Here is a 12,082-nt window from a genome sequence, read left to right as displayed (position 1 = left end):
AAGTAACGCCGGAATTTGCAAGAATATTTCCGATTAAAACCCCTGTAACATATATGGTTGCACTGTCTATGACGTATACGTCCCCCTAAAATGCTGGTTCATTAGTTTCGGCTGTGAGCCGGGTCTCATTGGTCTCAATGTGCGTGCGTGCCCACGCGCACCGCCTCGCCCCCCCCCCCCCCCCCCGCCCCCCGTCACCGGCAACGGACGCATCCATGGAGAGCTCGTGCCGCCGTGCTCTCCCCTCACTGCTCCCAGACCGTCAGTGTACCGTGACAGAAGGAGCCGAGGCTGGCAGCGCTTCCCAGTCTTCGCAGCATCCCAGCCGCGCTCGCCTTCAACTTTATTTTTGACTCCGTCTCAGTGCCACCCCTCCTCCTCCTCCTCCTCCTCCTCCTTCCCTGCTCTTTTCAAACCGTACCCGGGAGAAGTGAGGAGGTTGCTCGGTGTCTGAACCTCCCCCTCCTCCCCCTTCCCCCCCACGTCGTTGTCCGCATGGATGTGGCAGCGGTAGAGGGGATATCTCTGCCGGGTGTCCGACTCCGGAATCGGCCGGCACAAGTGATGCCGAACCAGAAGAAGGTCCGCGCCAGGCGGAAAAGGCGAAAGGAGTTGGTATTAATCCAGATATGTTTGTTCGGCGGCTTGCTCCTAGTGGTGAAGGGCTTTTCCCTTTTAGCGGAAGATTCAGGTGAGTGTTGAGGTATTTGTCATTAAGAGTTAGCTTTTTTTTTATCCCTTGGCAGGCTTGACGGTTATACTGGCTAAATTTACTCTCCGTGATTTAAGAATATTCCCAAGAAGAGTGCCTGTGTAGCTATTTCCAAGTGTCATACATCATGTGTTATTGTGGTATTTTTACGTTCAGTAAGCAGTTGTAGTACACAGGGAATGTTACGCCAATGAAATACAAACCGTAGCCCACACTTGATGTCAGTGGCAGACCTTGATGTCCAAGGGCACAACCAAATTTATCTACTCTAGAAAAAAATTATGATGAGATAATTCTTGGGATAAAGCTGGATTTGGGCTTCTGACAACCAAAACGTGAGTTTGGTCCTCCAGGAGGCTTTGAGGGGAGTTCTGAGTGTTGAGGAAACTGAGCTGCATGTTGAGGTGTTTAAAGGCTGAGTGGTAAAATGAGGGCACTGAGCTGGGGGGGTACCTACAACTCCCTGAGTTCTATGGTCGCACTGTGTTTCTCTCACTCCGTTTCCCATTTCAGTGTTGTACTGTCATGTGGGCTTCATGAGTAGCCAGAAGCATCCCTGATAGAGACGCGTATCAGCAGATATTGGTACTTGTCTGAATGTGTATTCACCAGTCTGATGGCTGATACTCAGACCTGCCGGCATCTTCTGTTTTTATCATCAATGATGAGTGCACGACACAAAATATAGGATTTATGGGCTCTTCAGTATGTACAAAATGCTAATATCAAATTGTTTCAAACTGATAATATGCACATTTGAAAATATTTGCTCAAATAAGTGCAGTGTTTCGACTGGTCTTTGACAGCCCTCCCCCACACTCCACGCGATACCCAAGTCAGCATCAGGTTGAGTGAGATGAATTTGTCACTTCTCATGGACAGAAGGAGTGCATGAATACTCACACACCCATGGTTTGGGCATCATTAGTGGGACTCTTTTAATGCCTGGCCGCCCGCCACAGCCGTGGCTAGAGGCTTTCTAGTTTCAGCTTGCCTGTCCGCTAAGTCCCATTTTCAGAAACATAACTCTGAAACGCCTGGAGGAAAGAAGTCTGGCACAATCATCCACTTGGATTCTAGTATGAATTGAAGAATTTATACATTGGTTATGTCAAGAATTTCCATAAATGGATAAAATGATGAAGTGATGACTTACACAAAAGGTCAAAGGTCAATTTACAGGGACCAGTTTCTGTTTAATTACTGCTGCTCAAGGTAGGTTAGCAGTGGTGTACCAGTCAGGCGCAGAATTCAGCATGTATCAATGAAAACATGGCAGGAGGCAGTGACAGCACAGTCCAGTCCTCTACGGCGAGGTGTTTGAGTGAGCTGAGCTGATTCTGCCTCTGAGTCGCCATTTTCAGGATATCCAACGATTCTGCAGGTCTGGTAGAAATGGATCAGTCACCATGATATCCGTACCAGCAGAAATTAGCCTTTTTTTATATATATATAAAGAAGATGGGATCTAGCAGAATTTGATCCATGACTGAAACACACCAGAGACAGGTGTGATGCATGTCATCAGCGGAGCATAGTTGGTTCTGGCCACCCTGCAGCACAAACAAACTTCATACTTCAAACAAAATCCATATTCTATGGATATCCTGTCATTTGAAATACCTGCAAAACCAAGTCATTGGGCAATTTAATTAAAAAAAGCAACACAAAAATGAATGTGTGCGGGCAGACCTGATGTGTTTCAGGCTTAATTTTGTGCTTTGTTCATCACTAGAGATGAGGAACAGTAATGTATACATGTTTATGGGCTTTTTAATTTTTTTTTTGTGGGAAATGCTACTTTTTCAAACCTAAAAATGGGATGCAAGCTCAAACATAACAGGTTGGTGGAGGCGTGCAACCACGAGGCTTTTATTTTATTTCTCTTCTTTGCTGCGCGGGGGGGTTTAATGCATTTCTCTTGTCTCCATTGTGATCTAGTTAACTCTTAATCAGTTTGCCGGAATATCAATTAAAGTTGATTATTTATGATGTGCTTAATGAAGTTCTGCTTAATTGAGCTTGATGTTGCGGGGCTAGAAGCAAAGCACTCAGCGCCTCGTCACCGTGGCGCATTAATCATTTCCACACTGCTTGTCCTTCTCTGTGTGTGAGATAGCAACAGATAGACAGGGAAGGGGGTGACAGCACAGCGCTGGCATGCAAGGCCACCTCATCTGCTGCTAGAGCTGCTGTGTATGGTGTGGGCAAGGTGAGGTTGGGTGAGAAGTTCAGCGGTGCCCTGAGGACTATTGAATAACTGGGCTTCTTAATTCTGTTTGGAACACCCCCACCCCCCTTAGACCAGACTTGTGGTTGGCAGGCAGGAGAGGGCAGTGCTCCTGCTGGGCTCTCCAAACTATGAAATGAATTCACTGGGGTTGTTGCTCTTGCGAAGAATGTGCAGATGTAGCCACAGTGGGGAAACTCACTTTCTGTGTTGTGCCCCCCACCCCCTCCCCAAGAGAATTTTGTTTTGGAAAATCATGAAATTCCCTTTTAACATAGGAGTTGGGGGCAGGAAGGGGGGGCAAACCAGCTGATCATGTTACTGCTAGTGCTGTAAGAATCAAACTTCAATGTGACAGAGAAGCTAATCCCGGTTGTTAGAGAGCTTATGACTTTTGTGCTGTATTCTACTGTCTCTGATTTTTGTTCAGTGACCTGAACAATAAGTCAGTTGTCTTCATCATGTGAAGCTTATCCTGCGCTAAGACGCATTTGTGCGTACGGTGTTCATATGAACGTCGCCCTCTTGTGGTATTCACTACAGATGCACTGATCCACATTTGCTCTAATCCGATAAATCAGGTTCCCATCCCGACCTGATACACATCTGCCAATAATCTGATTGTGATACCAAGAGCCTTTTTCCTCAAATATAATTGTTGTTGCCATCATGTTTAATGTTACATTAAGAGACCGAACACATACAGCACTTTAGTACAAAGATTAAAAATATATATAAAAAAGGCTATACGTATTCCAATGCAGTTTATTTGAACTGTGTATATGGATTGATGACATGTCTCATGTTACGAAAAATGTGGAAAGGCATCCAGATCCGTACGTGGATCCACACAATCATTCCGATATCTGTGCACAAAGTCATCTGTCTGTGAAACAAAATCAGGATTAGCACCTTATTCAGATATTCCTGATATGGCACCTCGAGTATCCACAACCTGGTTGAAAATTGCTGAATGCCCCAAGCTCTCAAATAATTTACCCAACTTCCCAAGTAATAACCATGAGCTTGCCAGCTCCATTCAAAGGCAGCATCAATGCATCAGAACTGGGATCAGATATTGAATACAGTTTGTCCCTGTAGTTAAACAGATCTTTCATAGGCTCTGAATTCTCCCTCCTCCAAAAAGTCTACCACAACAAAAACGTAAAGACTTTGATGATCAACAGTGTTCTCAGTTTTCAGGTGCAGTAACGGTGTCAGGAAATGAAACGGGACCGGAACGTCTTGTTGTTGCATATACAAACAAACATGTGATTGTTACTACTAAAGCATATTCACCTCAAATGTATTTTACAAAACTCACATTTCCAAGTCTCTTCCCTTTTATGGGTCACAAGTGACTTCATTAGTGCTGAGATGGTCCGCTTATCTTCCAGTCAATAGTGGGGGGTTACAGGGGGTCACGGGGGGGTTACTTCCAGTTGATGTGAGATGGTGTGACTCTAAAAACTGAATGACACAGTACGAGGTATTGTGCAATTTTTTTGTTTGCATTTAGATAATCATTTAGATTTAAATCCTACACATCTACATAAAGATGTAGAATTGATCTAAATGTTAAGCCCAATCAAGTGGAGAAAATTGTGAATGGCACAAAGGGGAGACTTCAAATTAGCATACGTCACATATTAACGAGAACTTAGAAACCTTGCATTCAAAACCTCAAACTAGATATAAAAGTGATACATGGCACCTGCAGTAGAATACATATACACTGGTACTGATCATCAAGCGAGCCAGTCAGTCAAGGCAGATGGCCGCCTACACTGAGGCTGGTTCTGCACGAGGTTAATCGTTCTCCCTTGGCATCGTCACCTAGAGCTTGTTTACGAGGGAATGTTTGTTCTGTATGAAGATCTGCTCTGTATGAAAAGTGCCCAGAGATAACCTTCTTTGTGAATTGGAGCTACATATAAATGGAGCTTAACAGCTTAACTTAAGTGACAATTCCATTTCTATTCACCATAGAGGAGTTGAATGTCGTTACCACTGGAGGTTGACTTCACCACCGGCCAGCATGTCTTGAAATGATGGTATCTGCTGCTGCAGAAACCTCAAGTCCCTATAATATCAAGAGCCCACTGCAATTTTCTAATGATAGGAAAGTTAAACTGTTTTGTTAAAGGCCAGCTGGATGTCAAAATACCCTCTTCGTGCTACAGAGACACTATTCCTATAAATGGTACTCTACAGACTTAACAAAACATCTTTACTTATCAGTGTAGTGGAATTTTCTATGAAAGGCGGAGGAAATGTTTAGTGAAGCAGGTTGGAATAGCTGGTTGGGAAAATAGATGGATGGAGTGTATAATTGTTGCAAATAAAGTCTTTGTATCAAACAATGTATGTGAGATGTACATTTTCGTTCAGCACTATCATTGTCCCCAATGAACACCACTTCTGTGTTTTTGAAGCGCAATCATCTGAATTACAAAGGTAACATTATGCTATGCAGTCACCACCATGGGCATATTACTCTCATGTTACCATAAATCTGCATTCAGCATGTTGACATTTGTCATCTCTTTTAGTCACTTGTTTGCAACTTTTAACATTCCACAGTGTGCCACCATTCAGGACTGTGACTTTATTAGACCCAGCTCACACAGCATGACTTGGAATACTATAAGCATCATTCTTTGGTCATATAATTTTAGCTATATATGATCCAATTGTAGAAAATAATTGAATTTAAAAAAGACCGATATGTCACAAGTTATCTGTGCTGGCCATCCTTCAGGGTTCGAGGCATCCAGCTACAGCACGAAGGAGCAGGAGAGATGGGGAAGAAGGAGACTACTGCAGGAAGTGGACAACAGCAGCCTGGAAGAACTGGACAGAGAGGGATCTAAGAATTGCACTACACCAGGTAACATGGTGACAGGATGGAACAAAGATTCTGCCTCCTTCCTTCACTTCAGAACAAAGAGTGAGAGGAAACAAATGACCACCCCAAATCTTCTCTCAGCCCTCTGGTCCCCGTTTTCTCTACCAAATATGTGGTAACCCACATTGGTCAGATGATTTCCCGTGTGCGCATGCTACAGCAGGTGGTAATAATTCTGACTGCCTCAGCGATTTCCACACTCCTTTTTTTTTTTTTAGGCTCTTGCAGGTTTCATTCTCCCTCTATCTAGCCTCCCCTCTCCGTCTTGCTCCAACTCCCTTCATCGCTCCTCTCCACTTCCTCTGTGTTTCCCTCACGTTTTTCCCCACAGTGGCCACATCTCAGAAAAATCCCCGTTTCCATGGCGACCTTTTTATCTCATCATCAACGGGAGATTTCTGTCAGAAGCGAGAATGCTGGAGGCATTTACTGCATGGAGGATTTACAGTTATTTATGAAGTTAAATGTCTTTAATTTCTTTGAAATTATGGAAAAAGACCATGATCCCAAAGCTGAAGAATGTCCTCAAATTAAAAAAAAGCATTAGTATTCTTCGATCCTTACACATGCGTGGATTTTCATCATCAGTCGTGTGTGTGGATATTTTTAGCTGTGTATGGAAGGAAATATGCTCAGTGCGGTTATAATTGATGTGTTGAAGGTAGGATAGAGAGAGGTGACTCGCTACATTGATGTTTGTATTTTTTTCTCTTGAGCAGCCAATGATTGGCCCTCCCTCAGAAGTAGGCCTGTTCTTTTGTGAGCTCATTAAGCAAAATGGCCATCATCAATCTTCTTTCTCACCCTCACAAGGTCGCTGCTGTCTTCTATATAGGGAGCCGAGGCCAAAGTTCAACTTATTCTCTCCTTTTGCTTATTATACAGTAGCTGCTCTTTCTGCTTGTGCTAAATTTAAAGCACACTGCCTTGATGGCCTCATCCACCAACTACCCTCTTGAGGGCCACAAGGTTTTTGCCAAAGACCTCTATTTTCTGGAAGTCCTGCCCTGCTTTTTTGACCTCTGTTCTTGTCACATAAAAAGTATCCTCAGGGGGAGTTGCTGAGTCACGCTTCACCTGACCTTTGAGTGGTAACAATCTGCATGTTTGAGAAAGGTAGCAAGTTTATGAAGGAATGGAAATCAAAGTTCTCTGTATGTATGGACTGGGTAGATGCAGGTATTTGTTTTGTAAAATGTGTGGGAGAACAATTAAAAATGCTTGTCACAATATCATGTTTCTATGTAGCTGCACAACATTCAAGCCAAGTGTCACACTCTCTGAGTCTGTTTCCATCTTATCCCGCTAGCAAACCACACACATCTCACTCTGGGTCGTCCAAAATGCTGGTACTGTGAGTTTGCAGGCTAAATGGCTATTCATCTGGACCACATTGATATTGGAAACATACCTTTTAATGCCTTTTATGACCTGCTAAATGCTAGTTATGTCCTCAAAATCCTTTAGTGTCTATCTTGGACAGGTTGTCCATCCACGTTGCTTGACAAAGCTTTACTCCCGCCTCCCAATTTAGTTTCAAGTCATTCCACCATCTCAGTCTTGCCTCATCTAATCGAGGCTGACTCAAGGCAGGCAGAATCTCGCTCTGAGTGCACACCTGGGCTAAAGAAGCCCTGAAGAGTAGATGGACAAAAAAAAGATTAAAATGAAGCAATGACTCATAAAGACAGGGTAGGGAGAGCAGCGTTTGTTTCAGTAAAGTACCTCTGTAAAATAGTTGGTAATTACCTTAATTTATTGCCATAAAAAATAAATTCAAGAAAGAAGATAAGCAGAATTATTAGGAAACATAAAGACAAACCTTTTAGAGACGTGTCATCTTCATGATGTATGGTAAATATAATAATGCATTTAATGTTATTTTGATGTGAACATTTTTCTTACCTCATTTTTTATTCAGCACTTGGAGTTCCATTCAATGTGTGACTTGAGTTATATAAATTAGTTTTTATCGATTGACTTTGGAGACAAGGAAAGTAATTATACATGATTTTAAGAGCTTTTTATTTCTATCACGCGACACGAGGTGATACTAGTGCAGGAGTTCGCCTGAGGGATTCATCTTTTGTGAGGCTGTTTCTCTCTGTCTTACATGTTTTGACATCCAGCTAAATTAGGGTTGAGCGTTAGCCTGGTTTAGAGCAGGCTATATTAACATGGTTACTGAGTGGCAGTTCATAAAGACCACCGTGATGGAATGGAAGTCTGAATTAAATGAGACACAAAATAATCCAGGCTTTTCCTTAATCACACTTGATGGAATACCCACCAGGACTCGTTTACATCAGATCATTTACTTTATGTTCTTTACTGTGGGCTGATTGTGGTTTGTGCTCAGCCATTGGTACATAATCAGATGGAAAGCCTATATCTATTAGTGGCGTACTTACCGTCGGACTGTCAGTCTCAGAGATGCCCCTGAAATTTTGAGTGCACCTATATGATGGAATTTCCGGTAAAACAGGCCAGAGCAACTTGAAAGGGTAACAGAAAACAAAAAAAATGCCAATGGATGAGGACTTAGAGCCTCAACAATATGAACAGATGAACTGTTGTAGAGAAACACTAAGAGCACATACTGACCTACACACATAGACTCCTTCCTTTTCCTTTATTAAACGAGGAGACTTCTGAAATCTGAGACCCAAAACACTCAACAGATCATTCGGTCAATAGTATAGGTATGACAGCCAAAGCCACAAGAGTAAGACCCAAATTGCAATGGCATTAAAATCATTCTGAGATAAGATTTTTTTCCTCAAAGAAAGTTCACTGAACTCATCAGGAATTCTTATAAACACCATCTAGCCAATTCTCAATTGTTTATGTTTACACTTTATACTTATGTAAGTTGCATTCTTGATCACCATCAGTTTCAAACCAGTTGTGATGTTCAAGAAATCCAAGTGAAGTAGCAGTAAGCAAAACATTTATGAAGAAAGGCATTAAAAACTGTGCGCATATTATTAAATAAGTGAATATTCTGCAGACTCATAACTTGTTTCTCCGTATACCGGTACATAATAGCTTTCCAAGATGGAGGGCAATTTACGTTTGTGTACATGTATTTGTGTGCAATATTCATGTGTGTGTCTCCAAAGCTGGCAGTATGTGTGCCCAAGGATCACTGATGAGGAAGTATCCCAACATGAACTCTGTTGTGGGAGGATGCAGGCATTCGCTTATTGTAGCCTGAAATTAGGGGCATGCTGCTGGATCCAGGGACCATGAGGGAGAGAAAGTCTTACAGACTCAGTGAAAGGCCATCATTTGCTAATTTTCCCCTCCAGGCCATTAAAGCTGTCATTACATTTCCCTCCCTGATTCTAATTGAGAAGACCCCATTACTACTGTTGATTTCAGACACTTTTTTTTAGCCCCCCCCCACACGCATACACCTCCTCTCCATCGTTGTCTTTTTTTTTTGGTCAGAGGTGAACAAGCACAGGCAGCTGGTGGTATAGTGGGAATGTTATGTCTTTGAAATGTCCTCAAGAAATTGATTAAAGTACTAAGGTTTTAAATTTGCGATTGTTTACTTAGAGAGGTTGTGATGTTTGTGTGGCCACGACCAAGACCTCACAGCAATTTTATACAAAAAGAGCCCACTCTGTCCCGTTCTTCACCTTCCTTTTGTTATGAAAACTCATTTGGACAGTGTTGCTTTTCAAATCAAGAGTGAAAGGCCATATTGGACTCCATGATGTCCTGTGCTTATGGTGGAAAAATAAAGAAAACCCATTACTTTTGAAAATGTCTAAGCAAAAAGGGAATTAGTCACACTGTTGTTTTCATCTGCAGTACAGCTGATGGGATGTTCTGCTAAAACACACACAAACACCCACACACACTCTCTCCTTTTTCATACAATTACATACACTGTCACAATCCCAGTGCATCCTGATCTACCGGTCTTACACACAAACGCTTGAGCAAACACAGGTGGTTAATGTAACCCCCAGAGCAGCTCAGTATTAGACAGATAGAGGTTTGGGTACCCCGGTACATGTGACTACTCTCTACAGGGGTCTTTCCCTGGAGCCTGTCCTCCTACGTTATTAAAGATCCTCTCGGCACGGCTCCGACGCAATGCTCCATTTTAGGAAAGGAGGCTGGTGTGACTTAATCAGGGCTTCCCTGTGAGAAATGGGGTGTGTGTGTGCACATGCGCGTGGCTGCCAGTTGAACTGTTCAGAGGAGAGCCTCGTTAAGTATCGTATTGATTGATGCGAGGGTGCTGGCCCCGGTTTCTGCAGTGAGAGGGAGTGTGTGTGTGTGTGTGTGTGTGTGTGTGTGTGTGTGTGTGTGTGTGTGTGTGTGTGTGTGTGTGTGTGTGTGTATGTGTGTGTGTTCAGCCCATGTGCTTATTTGTGTGTTTGTTCAAGCTCGCCTCACTTCACGTGGGCAGCTTCCTGGCTTCTCTCCACATGCCTGAAGTAAGAATCGACTTAATACAGCTGATGAATTAATCAAATCAGAATAAATGATCACTCCTTTAATACCTCAAGCATAGACCTCCACTAATCACACACAACATTGACCAACAGAGTGCCAGGAGTGATTTCCTCTGAGAAATCAATCCCTTCATATTACAATATTGCTTGTGAGTGGGCTGGGACAACCACTGTATTAGGAGCTGCACACAGTGGCAAAGTTCTTTCATGAATGCCTAACATGCAGATATTTGTGAGCAGCTCCCATCATGCTCGGGGAATAGGATTAATCCATCACAGCAATTAGCTCAGCAAGTACAAGATTCCCGCTGATTCTGTGTCTGTTCCCCCCCTGTCACTGCTACTCTTTTGTTGCTGGAACATGTTTTTGTTTGCTCTTGTTTTCCTTCCATTTGCCTTCAATTTCTCTTCCTACGCACAAAGGAAACACTTCCCAGTTCCCTTGCTGAATTATAGAGCTCAGGTTGTTTGCCAGCAGCAAAAGTGGCTCGACGCACCTTTAAAGATTCATCATGCTGGTGTGACTGTGGGCAATGTAGAGGCTGTTTCCTGAGTGCCACAAACATCCTCTGTTACTGCCGCCTTCCCCAGGAGTTTGAGAGGACACACAGAAGTGTCTTTCTGAAGAGTATGCAGCGTCTTCGCCATAGCTCATGTTTTTTTGACTATTTTTTTTGTAACTATTTGCAGGATTTTCATACCTTTCACAGTACACCTCTGACAGGATATATAGTTGTAGTTTTAGGTCTGCAGATTCACTTGCCTCATTAGTTCCCCTTTGAAGTAGGTGAAATATTTGATATTTATGAAATGTAAAACTTGATACAACTTGTGTCTGTGCATCATAGTAGTCTTCAGATAGAATTTAATGGTGCAGATTTGGCTGTACAGCCCAAGGAGACAAGTCAATTTGTCAAGTCAATTTTACTCGAATAGCGCCAAATCACAACAAAAGTTCTCTCATGACACTTTACAGGTAGAGCAGGTCCAGTACCACTCTCCTTCAATGAATCTACACCCAACAATTCTCCATCAGCAAGCACATCCTGCAGCAGTGGCAACGAAAACCTTCCTTTTAACAGGAAGAAAAATCGAGCAGATCCAGGATCAGTGGGGACGGCCTTCTGCTTTGGTCGTTTTGGGGGAAAGAGCAGGAGAGCGGGGCAGAGACAAAGACAGATAATGGAGGAAGACAGATATGCTGAAGGAAAGAGAGGGACAGAGATAAAGAGAGAGAGAAAGGAGGAGAGACTGATGGACAGATGGGGACGTGAGCAGGTGGTGCTACAGGTGGCAGCTTGAGCCTCTTCAGGTCTGTAGCCTCTTCAAGCAGCACCCGGGATCTGGGATGTAGGGAGCCTGAAGGCTCAAGAGAAGCAGATGAGTTAGTAACACATATGGGTATGATTTATATATGACACATACAGGAGGACAGAGAGGAGGAGAGAGGGGCCCAGTGCACCATGGGAGATTCCCGGCCAGTCTAAGCCTATAGCAGCATATCTAAGGGTTCGTCTAAGCAGACCTAACTATAAGCCTGATTAAGAAGGAAGGTCTTAAGTCTGCTTTTAAACATAGAGAGGGTGTCTGCATCCCAGACCGAAACTGGGAGATGGTTCCAGGGGAGGGGAGCCTGATAGCTGAAGGCTCTGGCTCCCATTCTACTTTTAGAAACTCTTGGAGACAGTCGACAGAAATTAGACAACGGTAGTTATAACATGATCTGCCTTTGCATAACCAAGCTGGCAAGTGGCATA

The 12,082-nt window shown here is 43.2% G+C and overlaps 1 protein-coding gene across 1 annotated transcript in view; it reads left to right on the top strand.

Moving 5' to 3' along the window:
• The first annotated feature begins 205 nt into the window (after positions 1-205).
• Positions 206-12,082, top strand: part of slc24a3 (solute carrier family 24 member 3) — a 55,342-nt gene continuing 43,465 nt past the window's right edge. The window contains exons 1-2 of the mRNA XM_086210597.1: positions 206-691; positions 5,704-5,832. Of these exons, the coding sequence (XP_086066723.1) occupies positions 496-691; positions 5,704-5,832 (325 nt within the window). The 5' untranslated portion in view covers positions 206-495. The remainder of the gene's footprint in view (positions 692-5,703; positions 5,833-12,082) is intronic.

The sequence above is a fragment of the Aulostomus chinensis genome, chromosome 8, assembly GCF_037954235.1.
Source record: "Aulostomus chinensis isolate RoL2024-O1b breed Wild chromosome 8, RoL_Achi_v1.0, whole genome shotgun sequence".
NCBI classification, from domain to species: Eukaryota; Metazoa; Chordata; class Actinopteri; order Syngnathiformes; family Aulostomidae; genus Aulostomus; species Aulostomus chinensis.
The sequence above is the reverse complement of the archived record's forward strand: the minus strand, read 5'-3'. Positions and strand labels throughout refer to the sequence as shown.